Source organism: Prunus mume, linkage group LG2, assembly GCF_029339155.1.
Source record: "Prunus mume cultivar Tortuosa linkage group LG2, ASM2933915v1, whole genome shotgun sequence".
In the NCBI taxonomy this organism is placed as follows: Eukaryota; Viridiplantae; Streptophyta; class Magnoliopsida; order Rosales; family Rosaceae; genus Prunus; species Prunus mume.
Window position 1 is genome coordinate 23,716,875 of NC_142699.1, and position 19,361 is coordinate 23,736,235.

General features: G+C 36.9%; 3 protein-coding genes across 3 annotated transcripts; 1 reads left to right on the forward strand and 2 right to left on the reverse strand.

Annotated features, from left to right (window-relative positions):
* Nucleotides 1–602: 602 nt before the first annotated feature.
* LOC103322046 (mannosyl-oligosaccharide glucosidase GCS1-like) lies at nucleotides 603–8,339 on the forward strand. Its single transcript, XM_008223909.3, has 22 exons — nucleotides 603–1,008; nucleotides 1,090–1,163; nucleotides 1,493–1,744; nucleotides 2,102–2,276; nucleotides 2,673–2,759; nucleotides 2,876–2,944; nucleotides 3,088–3,184; nucleotides 3,510–3,592; nucleotides 4,163–4,270; nucleotides 4,770–4,891; nucleotides 5,078–5,185; nucleotides 5,276–5,349; nucleotides 5,616–5,741; nucleotides 5,968–6,035; nucleotides 6,239–6,388; nucleotides 6,465–6,515; nucleotides 6,739–6,795; nucleotides 7,167–7,316; nucleotides 7,403–7,494; nucleotides 7,613–7,722; nucleotides 7,841–7,904; nucleotides 8,009–8,339. The coding sequence occupies exons 1-22, from the start codon at nucleotides 730–732 to the stop codon at nucleotides 8,148–8,150; spliced, it is 2,538 nt and encodes an 845-aa protein (XP_008222131.2). The 5' UTR covers nucleotides 603–729; the 3' UTR covers nucleotides 8,151–8,339.
* A 368-nt stretch (nucleotides 8,340–8,707) lies between these two features.
* Nucleotides 8,708–11,834, reverse strand: LOC103322047 (nuclear pore complex protein). The gene is made up of 9 exons (XM_008223910.2): nucleotides 11,397–11,834; nucleotides 11,245–11,298; nucleotides 10,916–10,975; nucleotides 10,698–10,808; nucleotides 9,978–10,043; nucleotides 9,812–9,898; nucleotides 9,425–9,526; nucleotides 9,185–9,334; nucleotides 8,708–9,000 (listed from the first exon to the last, which is right to left on the reverse strand). The coding sequence occupies exons 1-9, from the start codon at nucleotides 11,832–11,834 to the stop codon at nucleotides 8,878–8,880; spliced, it is 1,191 nt and encodes a 396-aa protein (XP_008222132.2). The 3' UTR covers nucleotides 8,708–8,877.
* Nucleotides 11,835–17,269: 5,435 nt separating this feature from the next.
* LOC103322048 (Galactose oxidase/kelch repeat superfamily protein) lies at nucleotides 17,270–19,091 on the reverse strand. Its single transcript, XM_008223911.3, has 2 exons — nucleotides 18,252–19,091; nucleotides 17,270–18,139 (listed from the first exon to the last, which is right to left on the reverse strand). Exons 1-2 carry the CDS (start codon nucleotides 18,779–18,781, stop codon nucleotides 17,512–17,514), a joined length of 1,158 nt encoding a protein of 385 aa, XP_008222133.2. The 5' UTR covers nucleotides 18,782–19,091; the 3' UTR covers nucleotides 17,270–17,511.
* Nucleotides 19,092–19,361: the final 270 nt, after the last annotated feature.

Here is a 19,361-nt window from a genome sequence, read left to right on the forward strand (position 1 = left end):
TTTCACAAGCAAATCCATTATTTGATCTAATCAGATTGTTTTGGAAATTAGGGATCCTCATGTAAGTTAAGGTTCCACTCTATAACCAATTTGGCTACGAGGGAAATAGCCCAACTTATTTTAGAAGCTCTTGTTAAGTTTTTCAACTTTCCAATATGTCATCTTCACAATTTTAAACTTCACATTCACATTCCCACATATCTAATTCAATCTGCCAAATCATCTAAACTATTTTAAAATTGAATTTGATTTGATAGGTCAATTTAGACGAATTAGATTGGATATTGCACACCCTATTTCATAGTCTTACACACATGCAATTATTATTATTTATTAATATTGTGGAATTTTCCCCTCGGAATTATTAATTATTTTTGGGAGGATTTGTGCAAATAATTGCTTAAATAAAATTATTAATTCTTTTTGGTAGGACTTATGCAAATAATTGATTACATAAAATTGAGAAATGGTACGAGTAAAAAACAAAAACAAATTGGAAAATGATAGAACCGGACACGTGGCGTAGAGGCAGGTACAGAGAAATTGGAGCGAAGTTTTTAAAGTCCTACAAGTATCGAGTATTGGCTCCAATTTAGTGGGCCGAGCACTCGGGCCCATTCATTTCCATCTTCTGGTCTTTGTTCGGTTTAGAGAAGAAGAGAAGAGAGAATAAGCAGACTGAGACTCTCTCAGTCAAGAAGACTCGAGCCGATAACAGTGAGGTCTACAATGGCTGGAGCTGGAAGAAGAAGTGCTCGAAGCAGAGCCAGTTCCTCTAGAGACGACGACGATGCAAAGCCCATTTTGAGGCCACCCAAAGGTAGAGGTAGAAATCATACTTCAATTGGAATTTTCAACGTCGATCTCAGAGTCCTGCTAGGGCTTAGCGTGATCGCCTTCATGGCCATCTTGTTTTTGATCTATAACCTCATCAACCCCATCGAACAAGCTCAGACGCCTAGGGTTGTTACGCCCTTTCCTGCTCCAAAGCTCATGGACCTTCCTCAGGTATAGTGTGATTCGATTTTTACTTGTTGATTGTTGCGTGTCTTTTCTGAGGTGATCATGCTTTTTCCCGGGTTGTGGCAGTTTCAAGGGGTGCACAAGGAGAGCTTGTATTGGGGAACATATCGGCCTAACGTTTATCTCGGAATCCGCGCCAGGTGTGTACTTGCCATTGCCTAACATATTGTTCTTTGTTGATGTTCTTGTGTAAATTTATGTCCGTTAATTGTGATTTTTGTAATCCGTTGTGTATTTTCAGGTATTTTGAGCATAAATTTATGTTGCACAGTAAATTTTGTTATTCAAGTCACTAAAACTGGGCACTTGCTCACATTGTTAATCAACATCTGTTTCCCGATATGCTTGATCTTTCCCTTTATATCATTTCATTATATTCACATATGCTTCATTTTGTTCCTTTATGCATTTATACTTAAAGGATTGCAAATGATGTTGTGGTGGTAATTATAGCTGTTGCACCTGGCAGGACTCCTCGATCTTTGATAGCCGGGTTAATGTGGATTAGTATAAAGGATGGGAGATATGTCATGCGGCATGTTTGCCAAGATTCTGATGAATTGAGCAAATATGGTTGGGAACAACATGATGGGCGCAATTTTGGACATCAAGTCATTGTTGACCAGGACATGAACTTGGCCACAAGTTTCTTGAAATCCAAGGGGGAAGACAGTGGCTATGGAGGAGATTGGGCAGTTCGAATTGATGTCCAGAACCACAAGTAAATAGCCTGACTTAATTCTGTAACTTTTGCTTTATCAAATGCATAGGGTATATACAAAGTGTGAGGGGGGTTGAGCATTGAATGGAAGGTGTGAGGACTATTCATACAAGTATACTGATATAATGAAGAGCAACCTTTAGATTTTCTCTTCATTTCTTTGTTGAAGCGTTGGGACCCTTCCCAGGTAGGGGAAAGGCTGATGGCAATTTTGTTTCTAACTATAGCATTGAATTTCCCAGGCATACTTTATTCATGTACATTGCATCATGGAACTGACAGAATTAGGCTATCTTATTTAGCCAAACAGTATTCATGAATCTGTTATTGACTCTTTTCATCATGCTTCTTTCACAGATCTAAGGGGAATGAGGAACTTTCGACAAGTGCACATCTCTTTTTCTATTTGGCTGATGAAGATGGAAATGCTCTAAATATAGGTGGAGATACCTTGGGGATTCATGAGAACTCTCTCCTCGCCTCTGGTTCACGTATGGACATTGGAAGTTGGCAGCTACATTTAAAATCACTGGTAATGTTATGGTGAAGATAAAAAATGTTTCTTTATTTTGAATGAAAATGTCTTATGATGAGGAAACTGGGAAATATATTTTCATGAACCTCAATTATTCTTGGTCTACCTCCTTAACTTAAGAACCGTTGGTGCCGTAGATTATCATGGTCTTTGTGGTATTCATGTTAAATATTAGCCAAAACTAATGAATTACTGAACAGTTCATCACATTTGTGGATGAAATCATATGCTCGCTTACATCCAAGTATTTATGCTAAAATTTTACCCCATGTCTGTATGAAAATTCAGTGTCAGTTCCGTTCAATCCACATTCTTAATCAATTTTCAGTTGATGTATATTGTTGAAGGCCTCCAGTACTGATCGGTGACATACTTCTCTGTGTTTCTTTCCAGGATGATTTGGAAGTTCATTATGCCGGTTTTAAGACGCCTCATATTCACAACTTATCTAATCTTGTCCAGGAAAATCTTGGACTACAAGTATGTCAGATTTCCTTGACATCATTTTATTATATATCTGGACAAAATATCCAGATTTATAACATCTATCACAAATCTTGCCTTGACTGCCTGGGATTTCTCTTCAATGTTTCTAGGTTAGGAAGTTTGGTCGACTGCAGCTACCTGACACATCTGATGATTCTCCAAATATTCTAGTTTTTCAGGTATATACTCATGGTGGTAAAGAGTACTGGATAATTATTTGGGAAATATCATAGTAGTTTAACTAATCATTGTGTCATTATGTTTCACTCTTCATTTTATCTTTCTCATCTGCCTTCTTCTGTGGTTTCCCATTCTTATGCAGATTTCTGCTAGGACTCCCTTCAGGACAGATGTTGCATTCATATCTGGAACTGGGTTGGAAAGTCCAAGACTAGAAGAACGTGTCGGCAGCCTTACAGGTTCCTCTTCCATTTAATCTTGATAAGTAACAATGATAGAAGCACAGAGGGGTTCCACTGAGTACAAAAATAGTATATAAGAGAAACTTGGAAAATGTGAGAAACATTCTTTCAAAAGAAATTAAAGCTAGCTCCAGAACTGAAGTTCTATAGTCAGGCTTCCATTAAGGGATCATTAGGACTGAATCATTGTTGAACCCAAGGTTATTCTGCTAAGGCTTAAAGCTATTCTTTCCTTCAATTTGGGTTTTGTCAAGGACCAGAAATTAGAATCTTATTTTCTTCTATTCTTTAATCTCCGTGTCTGTGTTACTCTATAATCAAGGTACCCCACTGAGCAGTCAACTGAAGGAGAAGCGAAGGGAATTTGACACAAAATTTGGGAAGAGCTTTAATCTGGTTGACAAGGTATTTTGGAAATCAGCTTCCGAGGATAACGCATTTTGTTACAAAATAATGCATTGGGCTTGCTATTTGAATGTCTTGTTCAAAGAGAAATATTTATACGAAGTCACACAATTACGTGCAATTACATGAGTACTGTTCTATGATATTCTTCTGATTTTGGATGACATGGTGAAAAAAATTATGCCAATTCAGCTAGGGTCTTTAATCTGATGAGCTAGTCCATCATTTTGAATACTCTGTTGAATCTCTGTGTGATGTTTGGGACATATCGAAGTCTTCACTGTATTTTGGCCACACAGAAAAAAAGCCTTTATTGCATTGATGCCTTCCCACATCCTCTAGCTTCGTGATACTTCTAATGATTTCTGGATTTGAATTTTAGTTTTGATAATCCCATGTCTTGCATGTCAGCATGACAGTTGAAGCTGATGTTCTATATATGCGGTTACAAACACTGAATTTAAATTTTTTTCCCAAACTGAGATAGTTATGTGCATCAGAGTTTCACTTAAGCTGATTAAATATTATTGGCAACAAATGACTTCTGAACTCATGTTATTATGCTTTCAGCTTGATTCCGAATTTATTGTTGCTGGTAAAGCTGCTATAGGAAACTTGTTGGGTGGCATTGGCTACTTCTTCGGACAGTCAAAAATAGCCATATCTGGGAATATGAATGTAAGTTGTTGGTTACTTCGATGGGCTACCTGTCCTTTCAATACTTTTTATTTTTCCTCTGTTTTCAATTTTTTTTTTTACAAACAAATTGACTTCAATTTCCATATTTCCTCCTTTGTTTTCATAATTAGGGAATATAAGATCTCTTAGAGCATGTCATATGGCTAGTTGCATGATCACCCAAAAGCAGATGCTAATGATTCCTGCTTAACTTAGTGAAATCCATATATTTTGCTTCCAAATAAGAGAAAGTGCAAGAATCACAAACCAGGATGTTTGTAAGATAGGATGTGATATCAATGGGGTTCGATCACAGTAAGTATTATCTGACTGGGCTTTGATAGAGCAGTTAATTTACAGTGACCAAATTTGCGAGAATCTTTGGCTGCATCAGTTAAATTTTGTACTTATTTGAAAGAATAGTTATTTTTTTATACTTATTAATCACATCAATGTGGACATCTGACAAAATCATACAGTTCGCCATTTCCTCTTGCAGCCGGGAAATCATGAAGATTCTATTTTATATTGGCCTGCCGAGCTTTATACAGCTGTTCCAAGTCGGCCCTTCTTTCCAAGGGGATTTTTGTGGGATGAAGGCTTTCATCAGCTTTTGGTCTGGTGAGTTGCCTCATGTTTTTCAGTCTGCATGTTACTCCCATTTTGACCTAATTCCAGCTGCTGCCTCTGCAATTTCTGGAAAAAAAATATTAATATATGAAATTAAATACCTTATGTTAGTGTCCTATCTAACTACTATTGGAAAATGGCAACTTCTTTCATATATGTATCTTCAATGTCGAGCAGGCGTTGGGATATCCATATTTCCTTGGACATCATAGGACACTGGTTAGATCTGATGAATATTGATGGATGGATTCCGCGTGAGCAAATTTTAGGTGCTGAAGCTCTAAGGTGATATTCTTGTTCAAATATGTGTATAAGTTCAGGTCTTAGATTTTGTAAATGGAAGTAGTATGTAAGCTTTTTCTGGTGTACCTGCAGTAAAGTCCCCAGTGATTATGTTGTTCAGATTCCAACAAATGGAAATCCACCAGCTCTACTTTTAGCGTTAAATGGTAAGTGAGTTTTTTTCTTCTTTCTATTAAACTTTCTGTCCGTGGAAATATAGTTTTTGGTGTGACTCTTTTATGCTAAGAAAATATTATTTTGTTATCTGTGTCCCCATATATTTGACTTTAGAGACTTTTCAAGAAAAAAATATGATGTGAGCCATCATTGTTAGAATTAGAATTTTGACGACCTAGTTTCTTTCCATATCCCTTAGAATGTATGTTGTCTACTTGAAAATTATGTTGGCTGGCTGAAAGTTTGCTTCTGACAGACCTAGTTCATGGCTTAAAGAAAAACAAGTTTACTGCTGCTGAAAGCGATGCGATCTCTTCATTCCTAGAACGAGCTTTTGTTCGCCTAGAAGCATGGTTTCAATGGTTCAACACTACCCAGTCAGGTATATAAGGGTTTTGTCACTCTTCAGTCTCTGTCATGGATTTTTCTTTATAGGCAGGGTTGTGAGACATGAGTTCATGGTCTGTTATTCTACTCAAGGGCACATATGTGGTAACTCATTACTGAGTATGTGCTTGTATGTCTGTTATAACTCATTACTAGAGTCAATTTTCCTTTTTGACAATTGGAACTTTTTATTTATTTGGAGTATGATTCTATGAACACAGGGAAGGAAGTTGGCACCTACTACTGGCATGGGAGAGACCACACAACAACTAGGGAACTAAACCCGAAGGTTCTGTTTTATAGAAATTCTTACTCTGTTAAGGACTTGATATTCAACAAGATTTGTTTCTCCTTTTGTTTTAAATATTGGCAAGAATGTGGTATTATTTTGGGAATGATATGCCATAGTTGCTCAATTTCGGATCAAATTAGGAAAACCTTCCTGTTTAAAGACACTGGTAGTAAACGTAGATTTTATTTTGGCATCTCCAGACGCTGACTTCTGGATTGGATGATTATCCACGTGCTTCTCACCCGAGTGAGGATGAACGCCATGTAGATCTTAGATGCTGGATGCTACTTGCAGCAGATTGCATGCATTCCATTGCAGAGCTGTTTGAGAAGGAAAATAAATCTGGAAAGGTATGTGAGTGAAACAATTACATTTGGAAACACTACTAGGATATTCCAGTTATTTAATATTTAAAAAATGATGCAGGAATACGGTAATACGGTTAAGTTACTCTCGGATTTTGAAATTCTGAATCAGGTTAGTTTTTTGTTATCATATTTAAAGTTCGTTGTTGTATATTCACCCTGACACATTTGACTGCAATATGCATTTCCCTTGGGGTGGTGGTGGGGGTGGTGGGTTTGGGGGGGGGGGGGATTGAAGGCAGTTATTATCATGTTCAATAAGTAAATGTGCTCAGTTAATTACTATTTTAGTTTATTGTTTTTATGTCTTATATTTGTTTTCAATGTTTCAACAGATACACTATGATGATGCATATGGAACTTATCTTGATTTTGGAAATCATACGGAAAAGGTAAGCTGCTTGCTGGTAATCAATATGATCCCTTTTTTCTTCTCTTCTGTGATGTTTTCACAAGCATTAATTGCACATAGTACATGGGTTCCTCATGATTCTAGTTAATATCTTGATATAAGAACAAGAGTCAAAACTGCCTGTAAGTGAATAAAGATGATTTGTTTTGGAACTACAAATTTCTTATAGCATCCTAGCATGTGCTGTCATGTCGTAATAGGTTTAGATACATTATGTCGTCCAATAGATGGTTTGGTAGCCTGCTGGGTCTAATGTCCATTGCATAAATGTTTCCAGGTGGATAGCCTTTTTGCTTTTCAATATTTACAATATTTGCATGTTAATATTTGGCGTTGATTTGATCATACTAGGTTCGTTTAGTTTGGAAAGAAACGACGGTTGGACACAATTATGCAACTCGAGAGCTCGTGAGGGAGGTATTAGAAAGCCCCAAATTGAGACTGGTTCCTCATATCGGCCCTGTTAGTCTTTTCCCCTTCATTGCAAGGATTATTCCAGCAGTAAGTAGTGTCATCTTGTTTCAAAAATAATATTTTGCCAATTATATCCTTTGTGTATGGATTTCTCATGTTTACATATCGCACAGGATTCAAGGATTTTGGAAAAACAGCTAGACCTTATATCGAACCGTAGTATCTTATGGACAAATTTTGGACTCCGCTCTCTTGCCAAAACAAGGTGATCATGCAAAAAGATAATGTTAAATTTACTGGTGTTCTTGGTAGGATTCATTTTCTCTGACTTTTGAAGCCGTGTGAAGTCTAAAGCACTAAATATTTCATCTTTTATACGACAGTTCCTTGTACATGAAATACAATACAGAACATGATGCTCCCTATTGGAGGGGTCCAATATGGATGAACATGAATTACATGATTCTTTCATCACTCCATCATTACACTAGAGGTACGTTCCCTAACCCCTCACCCAACTGATAATAGAAAAAGAATCATCCTGCAAGCTTTATCCCTTCTTTTATTACTGTCTTATTGCTTGAATTTTCTTCTTGTTTGAATTGTTCCAGTGGATGGGCCATATAGGGAAAAAGCGAGAACCATCTACGAAGACTTGAGAGGCAATTTGATTAGGTATTGTGGACATTTTCTACCCATTTGATGCCTATTGATTTGCATTTGCTCATGCTTAGTCTATTATATTTGATGGATTTAAATGCCTTTCCCCTGTGCTGCAGAAATGTGGTTCAGAATTATCATAAAAATGGGTTCTTCCGGGAACAATATGATCAGAGGAATGGCAAGGGAAAAGGTGCCCGCGTATTTAATGGCTGGACATCCCTTGTGTTATTAATCATGGCTGAAGCTTACTCTAGCTAGCTAAAGGACATCGTAGAAAAAATCCATAGGGGAAAGAAAATGAAATTTAGGAAAATGCTCTAGTTATAGTTTATCAATGAGACAGGCCTGCAAGCGTTGTATTATTTGGAATCTTCTAAATTCTATTGTAGGAAAATGCTCTTATAAAAGAATGCAAATGTAAAACAATCCCCGTTTTTCTTTTGTCAATTATCCGGGTGGTGCAATAAAGCTAAGAGGACTCTTGAATGATTCGGCATATAAACACCAATAGACTTCATACGAGGCCCGCAACTGTACCTGGGCCCATGTTCGGACCAATGGTCATGCCAGGCCCTTAAGAGCTCAATTGGAGGCCCATTACTGGACCATTAGTCATGCCAAGCCCATAACCAGACTCATGGTCATTCAAGGCCCAATTCAGACCCAATGCAGGCCCATTTATAGATCTAATGCAGGCTTATACAGGACCAAAGAAGGACCATATAGGCCCAAAGCAGGGCCAATCCCGTAAATGGTGCACATACTTTTCTGTTTTTCCTTTTTTTTTTCATTAAGTTCTTTGGTGGCAGTGCAAGTAGATCCTAAAGAGTCAATATTCATTGCAAAAGATGCAAGTACATAAATGAGTTCCATCTCTCTGATCATCCAAAATGATTTCCAGAATTCCACTCAAAACTACCCTGCCGCTGGTTACCAAATTAAACGCAAAAATTACAGTCGACAAAACAACTGTCATTTTGCCACCTTAGCTCATAATCATATTCTCTGTTGTTTCCGTCTCCTCAGCCATAATAATCTCCATGTCCCTAATGTCGCGCTTCAAAACATTGCCAAGTCTTGCAATGGCTTCTGTCTGCTGTTGTAAGACCTGTCCCACAAAAATGAACATTCAGTTAACCAATCTCACATATCATAAGTTGTCAAATAAAGACATGTACTTCAATAATTCCTAAAGGGCAGCATGGCAGAACTACATCAATAGGAAACTACACAGACGGTTACTCGCAGAAGCTGACATAAAATAGAAGTTTTTGAAACTAGTCCACTCTCACCTCTTGCATATCAGCAAGACTCTGTTCATGTATTTTGGTTGATCCTGGAAGACAGACTAAACCACCAGCACCAATAGCATTTTCTTGGACACGGGATATCGTTACCAGGTTTTGTACCCTCCTAGATAACTCAGCTCCCGATCCTTTCAACTGGAAATCCAACTGCTTGTTAGTATCCTCACCTAATGAAAAACGGGGAGTAGGATGCATAGAAGGGATAAAGGGCAAGAGAAAAAGAACCTGTCTAGTAATTGCAGCTAACTTCTCAGCCAATTCTGCCTCACCTTTCATTAAAGGCAGCCGAAAACCCTTGCCCTCAAGTGCCTCCAGTAGTCTCATCACCTTTTGGAATAGCACAAGGACATTCAAAAAAGTCAAAACACTTGCAGAGATACAAAATGCATAAACTACCCACACAATAATGATTTAAACCCGTGAAACAGACACCTATTTCGGGTCCAACCCATACAACTGACAACAACTAGATGTTTGTTACAAGGCCAAATTGCAATGAAGCTATTTTAGTCTAAGCCAACTTAAAAACCAGAGGGGCAACAAAGAAGTACAATGAGTGTCAACCTTAATTTACAGACTCATTCTTAAATATTTAGCAGAAACTGTACCCACCCTCAAAAGGCGCCTTTGAAGACCTTGTTCTTTTTGTCTCATTCTTTCGATCCAAGGAAGAGTGTCAGCTTGAAAATGCCTTTGAAGCTGTAAATGACAGAGGACATGAAAACTATTTGCAAATTTATATGATAAAAGTAGACGAACGTATGAGCTAAAAAGATACCATCTTGACATTGCTTTGGGTCATTTGCAATCTCTCAGCATCTGAAAGGAGGACTTCATCTTGGAGCTGCATCAGCTCATTTTGACAACATCAGACTTCAGTAAATGATGACAAGGAGTACAGGTGCAAAATCCTCAAAACTGATCACTTTTATTTTATTATCATAATTTCTTCATGCAAATAAATATTGATCAATCAAAGTAAAACAAATAGCTTTTAATCATTAAGTTCTCCAAATATATATGTTTGTGTCGCCATGCAAGACCAAAAGATTTCATTTGCCTTTTCCCTGTCTTATGAGCTATCAACACATAGTTATTGCAACTGCATTGACACCTAAACGTTTTTGTTCTACTTATACCATATATTTTTCGGAAAGGAAATTCTACTCAAACCATATTAACTCAATACTTGCATCATGGAAGTGATCCAACTATAGGCACGTAATTTGACAGAAAACTTTTTGTGACGGCAACTCTGGTTAGTAACCAACAAATTTTTAAATTTTTATCCGAAATTTCAGTCAGTAAATGCCATAACAGAACCCCAGCACTGTAACATCTTCACAAAAATTGGCATTCATGAACACCAACCAGTGAATTTATTACTAAAAAAACTCAAAAAATTACTAAAAAGCACTCTTTCCAAGTATCAACAACAAAAACAACACGCAAAAATACTCCTAATAATATCTCTAAGCTTCAAACTAACAACAATTACCTTCAAGCGTTGCGAAAGATCTTTAAAACCCTGAACAAGCTGAGGCCACAGGCGTTCCCTGTCAGTACTTTCCAGACCTTCAAGCTTCCCCATAGCCTCTGCCCACATTATCTGACAATGCAAACTATTCTCCAAACTTAGCCGAAATAAAAAGATTAACAAAAAAACAGATAATAGCACTAAAAATTAGGAAATAAAAATGGAAACAATAAACTCACATCTGATACACCAGCAGGCTTCACCCTGAACTGCGGATCAGTTACGCTAAACAGCAAATGCTGCAAAAATCAAGACAGTCAATCATTCCTCACATGAATCTCCGAAACTAGGCTGCTTAAAACCAATGGGAAGACAAGAAGCTGGGGTTTTACTCAAACATGAACTTCACCATTCAGTTCCTTCTAAAACAAGTATAATTTCACAACCTTACTTTCATTATTTTATCAGTTTTCCCACAAATGAAACAGACAAGAATGTAGATCGGGGCGGGAAACCACTGCATTCGAAAATCTAACAAACTGAATAAAGAAAGACAATAAAAACAAACCTTAAAAGCATATTTAGGGTTTCCAGGCTCATCCTTGTAAGCGTCAACAATTGCCTGGCGCAGAAAATCAAAAACGTCAAATCAAAACATATCGAGAGAGCTAGGGTTAGGGATTCGAAGTGAAAAAACAAAAGGTAAAAGGAAAACCTTACTTGAATATCGCGATCGGCAAGAGAGAAGGGGAGAGGAGCAACAGGAGCCATCTGAGTAGTCAATTGAGAATTAGGGAAGGGAGTCGGCTGTTGTGGCGTAGTGAACGGACTCTGAAACCCAAAGCCACCAGCAGACTGAGGTTGTTGAAACGACGGCGTCTGCTGTTGTTGCTGTTGTTGCTGTTGAGTTTGAGAAGAGAATGGAGTGGCGAAGTAGGAGCCGCCGAAGCCACCAGTGGAAAATGAAGACGACGACGGAGTTCCAAAGGCTGGGGTCGAAGGAGTGAAGAAGCTTGGGGTTGACGACGGCGTCCCGAAGGCCGGGGTTGACGACGGCGTCCCGAAGGCCGGGGTTGATCCCGAAGGCGGCGGCGTTCCGAAGACTGAGGTTGACGATGACAGGCCGAAAGGAGAAGAGGAAGCTTGAGCTCCGAACATTGTCGCTGCTGAAATTCTGCTCTCGTGGTTGAACGCAGAGACAGACTAGAGAGTGTGGACTGTGGATTTGTGAATTGTTAGATGCAGCTCAGCTGTTCGACGTTTTGCTTGCGTTTCTGTTTGGGTAGAGCGCCAGCGCGCAATAAGCAGTGTGCGCCTTTTTTCCCCCTCCTCCACATTACTCGAAAGAACATTTATTTTTTCGCATGAATGTGAAAAGAATAAATTCATAATTTTGATGGTTTTTTTTAGTCCTGTTAAACGAATTTTAAAATTAACTGAGTACACCCTATTATCAAATTATTTATTAAATTATTAATTTATTGTAATATAAAATAACCAAAAAGAATATTTTGAATTGTGAAACAAATGTAATTTTAATAAATACACCCTACTCATCACATTCAACTCTAATCAAACATAAACGAAAAACCCTACTCTAAAAACTCTATTATTTCCTTTGATTCAGGGCCGTCCTTAAGATTTTGAGGGCCCTGTGCGAAACTTAAATTGGGGCATCACATAATCTAATACGAAAATACTATAAAATGGAAATATGCAATGACAATCAAAAATCAAATTCATAAAAATTTAAATGTTTCCATTTGATAAAGTTAAATGTTAGGTACAAAAATAAACTCCTTGTGCCCCTATAAGGTCCTTGGTTGCCTCCAATAAGTAATCTGTGTTTAATAGAAAAAATAAATTGGCAATCACAAATTAAAGAGTAGTTGCACACAAATGTCATTAACAAATTAGAGAAATTGATGAACAATGATGATTACTTACCAGAAAATCAGAGTTTAAGAGAAAGAAGAAGCCATGAAGCTTTTTTCATAGTGTTTTGAATGAAGAAAGTACTTTTCTTGGAGGAGAAAACCTTTTTTATTTTATTTTTAAGAACGCTTGGGGGGATATATCATATATATTCCTCCTTTGGTGTGGTTAAGCTTCCACGTTGCCTGTTGAATGCAAAAATAATATCAAAAAAGGCTAGCCAGTAGAATGACCTCAAAGAGCATCGAACTCGGACCCTTTTGCAAAAGATACATGCGCTCCATCCAACTCCCCTGAACACGCGCAAATATCTAGACGCTATACTATATATACGATTCATATAATATTAATATATATATATAATATAAAGAATTTTTTTTTCGGGGACCCTTAAGAATCAGGGGCCTGCGGTGGCACCACTTGTACCACCCAGGGCCGCCTTGCTTTTATTTGACAATAAAAATATTAAAATACCAAGCGAGTTCATACGTGCTTACTTGGAATTGAAACAGGAATTCGGTAATTGTGTATGGAAATTCTAAAAAATTGAAGAAACCCAATTCAATTTGGGAGTGTATAAGGCTAAGAATTTTCAAGTTTGTTAGCTGTCCAACTAGAGCTATGTCCCCCAACACGCACTGATCTAAACACAAAGTTTGAAGATTTGTTGGGGATTGAAGAAATGGAGGCAGTGATGGGAAATGAAGTTGCGTTAAATCTAAGGTCCCGTTTGGGATTGCTTTTTTTTTGGCTAAAAATCTGCTTAACTTTAAAGTTAAGCAGTTTATGGTGTTTGGTAAAAATAAAATATCATGCTTATTTTAAAAGCAATGGTCTTTTGACAACAGCGCGCTCTCTTTAATGAAATTTTTGCAATTCCACAAATACCCTTATTAGGTTAGATAATTACCCTCACGTATTTCTCTCAAATCTGCAAACACCAAAGTTCATCTTCACGTAGCCTCCGAAGGCTCAATCTCTCTCAATCTCTTTCACAAGGTAGATTATCAATCTCTCCAAAGTTATTGATTATAATTTTCTAGGATATATTTATTCTTCAATCTCTCGAAATTTTTATATACGTGTTGCTTTTGTTTTTTGGTTTTTCTAGGGAGACTTTGGAAAAATACAAAGGAGAGAGAAATTTTGTAAAAGAAGACAAAATGGACAAAATTGCCCTTATTTATTTTTGGATTTCCTAAAGAATCCTATACATTTGCATGTCTTTGATTTGAAAGTTGAGAGGTTTTTCTGTCTTTTTTGAAAAAGCTTTGGCTTTTTCCAAAAGTGAAATTTTTTTTTTTGGCTAAAACCTAAATTTACTTTTTTTCTACTGGTTGTGCTTATTATGTATATCTGATTCTTGTGTTGGAAATTTTTCCACACGAAAACTCCCTAGCCAAATCAAATCCATGGTTTCAAGCATGAACGGTGTTCATGTCATCCCAAAACCTGTGCTGGGGTCACTAAATATAGCCACCATTGAAGACCATCTGATATGCTTGGCTTCTGCACACATGAGTGAGGCTGGACACCCAGTGACCTTGCTGCAGCCACAAGGTTGAATGGAAGCCCCATTGATGACATCATCATTGTGTGCTTTTAGAATCATTCAAATTGAAAAATAAATGGGATGCACATAAAGAACAATGGAAAAGCACTTTCAGCATCATGTCCATTTTAGTCATTATAAATAGTTACAACACTTTTACGGTAAAATTTACCAAACGCTCTGACACTGCTTTTCATACTCACAACACTTTTAAAATTACAGTTTACCAAACGTTTAACTACTTTACTTTACAGCTAATTCTTTTTAAAGCATAGTAGAAGCAGCTTTTTTTCAAAGCGGCAGCAATCCCAAACTAGGCCTAACACTCTGAGTTCCTTCATATTTTCAAAAAAGTTGCAAGGGATTTCAAGCGAGTTGTCACCAAGGTCTAAAATATTGATAATATCGGAAATATTGATAGTCCAAAAACACGGAAATTTCTATGGAAATATCGAGATATTATCAATATCGATAAAAATTGAATTAAAACAACGAAAATTGTAAGAAAAACTTGGAAATTTTTATTGAAACTTTGGAGGATGTTTATTCAATTAATTATCTATTAGTTTATCACAAAAGATTGGAAGGAAATGCATTGCATGATGGGTTGACTGATTTAAGTAGATTATATAGCGAGCTGATTAATACTGTGAGTGTAGAAAATATGTAGTAATTAATGAAAGAAAATTAAACACACCATAATCATTTGTATATAATAATTTACTACAATATTTTACACTTTATACATTGCATGGTAAGATACAAAAGTGACTTAATACCACACAAAGTTCTTATGAGGTTCAATTTTTTCACTATCTTCATCATCTCTATGTGTAGAGTAAGTATATTGTGAAGAGTAGTCATCAAATGATAAACCTCCCCAAAATAGTTTTGCATGTAATTATTCAAACCAAAATAATATAAATATAAATATTTGAGCATATTATCATAAAAACATAAGCAATATGGTGGTTAAAGCGTTGGATGAGTGAAATGACAAGAGTTTGAATCCCATTTGTGTGTCTGCTTTGTATTTTTTTTCTTCATTTTTTCCATTACATCGATATTTTCGATATTATAGTGATATTATAGCGATATTTTGATAAAATATTGTTGAAGTGTGAGCGAAATTATCGACATCGATATTTTCCAATATTATCGACATTGATACGATATTTGTATGGAATACGTTCCGAAATATCCGTGACCTACAAAAACGATAATACCCTCGATGTTTCGTCAATATTATTCATATTTTATACTATGGTTGTCACTACTCCCCTAATAAAAACATTTCAGTTCTGGGCATTCCCAAGGTACATCGGGAATCTTGGGGATAGTACATCTTTGGAGAGAGATTAGAGAGCAGTCTTTACTTGGACTTTCATCCAACTCTGTATAAGCTCTTGATAAGACATGTTGATCTGTAGATGCAATTCGGACAGCAACATCTCGTACAACATAATGCATTCTAAACCTTACATCGTCATAAACCATCAATCAACAGACAAGAATCTTTAAGTATTTTAACCAATGCATGCAATGCTTTTGAATTGTGTATGGAAATTCTAAAAAATTGAAAACAAGGGGCTTTCTACTGCCTTTGAATCAAAGCTTCTTAGCCATGATATTCGAATAATATAGTATGCCACTTGACCTTGATGAATATTGTTACCAAATTCAAATGGGTTTGCTGTCGTGTGATAGAGTGGATTAGGGTGTATTTGAAGTATTTTTGGTAATTAAATAGGGTGTGCTTAGTTAATTATACATTTTAATTTAAATATTATAGTGTACTTAGATCATAAGGTGTACTCAGTTAATTTTAGGGCTCGTTTAGCATCACTTTTTTTTTTAATGTTAAAATAATTTTGAGGTACCAATTTAAGTGAGTTAGGACAATTATTACTAGCAGAAATTTAGCAATGCTACATGAGCTTATCACCATCTTCTGATTTGTCTTTTTAATTTTCAATTTGGCCCTAATCTTTTAATTTATTCCTCTCTTTTTTTTTTTTTGGTGTCATAGTGTCAATTTATTCCCAATCATCAAATTTATCACATTTTTCGTTAATTTTCTTAATCTTTGTTTTTTTTAGTACAAGTCAGTTTAAATTATCAGAGATGAAGATTTCTCACACACACAACTATGATGTCATAGGGATTTGAATATAAGACCTCTAATCTGCAAGTCAAGCCATTTTTTAGTGGGCTAAACCTTATTGTAGGAAAATAACTCATAATTTGAAAAACACAGATCAAATTGATATGTATTAAAAGATTAAGAGAGAAGAGAACCAAAACCAAATTGAAAGTTCATGGGTATTGCTACAAATTTCTCTTATTCCAAATATTTCAAATGGCTTCTCGGAGTTTTTTTTTTAATAAAGAAAATTACATGGGGAGAGACTTTGAACATGTAACTTGTAAGCTTTCACTGTTGGGAAGAAGATTAGTAAATTAAAAGGTAAACAGGGGACACTTTTTAACGCGGGCCAAAGAGCCAACTTACAAGTTATATCAATGGTTTGAAGCATCGAGTTTTGATGTCGCAAATATTCCAAACAATTTTAGGACAAATTCAAATGGAATCACGCCTGCTAATAATTCGTAATGCGTTTATAAACTGAACTGAATTTGACACAATTTTAGGACAAATTCAAATGGAATCACGCCTACTAATAATTCGTAATGCGTTTATAAACTGAACTAAATTTGACACGAGCATGGAAGGAGAGTTGATAGAGGAATTGAAAGAGTTACTCCATTGTTTCATATTCGTATCCTTGCAACACCAACCTCGTACATGTAATTTTGTAACTCGCCAATTAACCAAATTTGCTTTATCTTGTAATGAGATATGTTACTAGATAGAAGAGGGGCCTAGCTAGCTTCACTCTTACCTTCAGGATGATTTTCGTTCTTTACATTCTATCGACGAAAGTCTTTGGCCTTTGGCCTTTAATCGGAAAAAAATAAAACAACTTATTGATTTATGATTAATTACAATTTTTATGCAACCACATATTTTAGCAAATTGGAGGTCCCACTTTTTGAAGCAGGCAGGCACTGCATACGTGCAAAGAAGATAAATCCCAGAAGAACATAAACAAATGCAAGGAAGTTAATTGATAAAAGATAGCAGTCCCAAACCAGACTTGACTGACTTTTAGGCAATGCAAGAAGTTCTGAACGAACACTAATTGTTATTGCTAGTCCTAATCCAGGCAAACAGAACAAGCACAATTATCAGTAATTATTTAAAATCCTAATCCAATCAATGCAAGAAGTTCACCAACTTTTTTTTCTAGTCTCTTACGAAGGTTCTCTAACTTTCGGGCACACGTTTCACACCTTGATCGTAACACAGCAGAAGCATGGACCAGACGGCTTTACCTCAGAAGTCTGCCACTCTGATCCTGGGGTTGCATTTGGATCATACAACAAAGTACAGTACCCAGGTTCCTCCTCAAGTGAAAATAGCAGAAGTTTCTCACCTACTATCCCAAACTGGAACTTTATACTTGTGCTTCCAGTCAATGGGATCTGTACCATCTCCCATGAATTGTCCTCTGGATTGTAAATTGAAAGCTTCCGCTGGTTCTTCCACTCCAAACAGAATAGCTTCTTTTCCAGCACAGCATGAGCAGTGACCATGACACAACCATTCTTCATCTCACACCAAGTGTGCTTCTCGGGGTCGTAGACATCAACAAACTTTGAATTTCCAATAGTGAAGCTTGACCTTCCACCCATAACATACAGCTTTCCTTCAAATCCACAGGCAAAGCAACCATATCGTGGGCGGCGAAGACTCTCAATCAGGGTCCAAGTATCAGTGTCAGGATTGTACACCTCGGCACTAGAGAGACTGCTCCCATCTATACCAAATCCTCCAACTGCGTAGATTATTCCACTCACTTCTGCACAAGCAAAGTCATGTCGAGCCACATTCAGGCTTGCTAATTTTCCCCACCTACAATTACAATCATATATGTCAACAACAACAAAAATGGCATAAAGGTGATTAAGAAAAGATTGGATTATTATGAGCTTAAGCTGAACGAGCAAATCACAGAGAAAAATACCTGTTGAGGCAAGAATCATATTGGTAAACATCTTCTGATGCAACACTGGTCCCGCTGGTCACAGAATATCCACCAATGACAAGAAGCTTTCCACTGAGAACTACCACCCCAAACCCAGATCCCATTGGACCAGGCATTGAAGGAAGAATATGGTGCTTGCGTCCAAGGCAATCTAAAACCTCCCAGTGGCTTGGCTTTCCTTGAGAATCTGTTGTTAACACATAGAGCCACTCCTCAAGAACCCCAGCTAGTTGTCGCACAGTGATAAGTTCTTTGCTTTGAATAAAATGCCTCCATTTCTTACACACACCACTCATAACAGGGAAGTTGGAACGAGGAACAAGAGCAAGGCAATGTTTTGCTATGTCATCTGGCAGTCCCGGTAGAATGGGGCTGTCAAAATCATCTACGACTAAAGAAGTCAAACTACGATAGCTTTTTGAACGAATTGGTGTATCTTGCATGACCAAATTGGATAAACGCACGTTTGGTTCTCTGAATCTCTTATTTTCACTCACAAAACCCGGCATTCTTTAGATTGAGAAACTATGCACGTCAAAAGAGATGCAGGTTATCTTGGCATGACAAGTTAGGTATCACCCAAAAATGCCTATACTTTATGATAGCAGACATTTGTTTAAAGGAATTCGTGATATCCGTCACCTATAGGGATTTTACAAGACCAAGGCATAAAGGATGTTGCAGAACGCATCACATGAGCAGTATACGCTGGCAATTTCCTGTGTTTTGTCCAGTCGGATTCAAATTCCATAACAAAAGTTCTGCTCCCAAAGTAGTTGCTCCCTAATTTATATCTTCCCCCACGCATTGCCCAAGTATCTGCATATTGCAGTGCAAAATTAGTGCCGCCTCCTCTCAAGAATAGGAACAAGAAGTAATAAACATTTCATCTGTAGTCGTGGAGTAAGATAGGTTGAAGAAATCATACCAGTCAAGGCCATAAACTTGGCAGGTTTTAGCCCCCAGTTACTTCCATGTATCCAGGACAGGTTGATAATCACCTGAATAAATCATAAATGCAGACGAAAATTCAATTCAAAGATTACCATAACATAATTTTAGCACTTCAAAAAAATAAGGCATTGATCC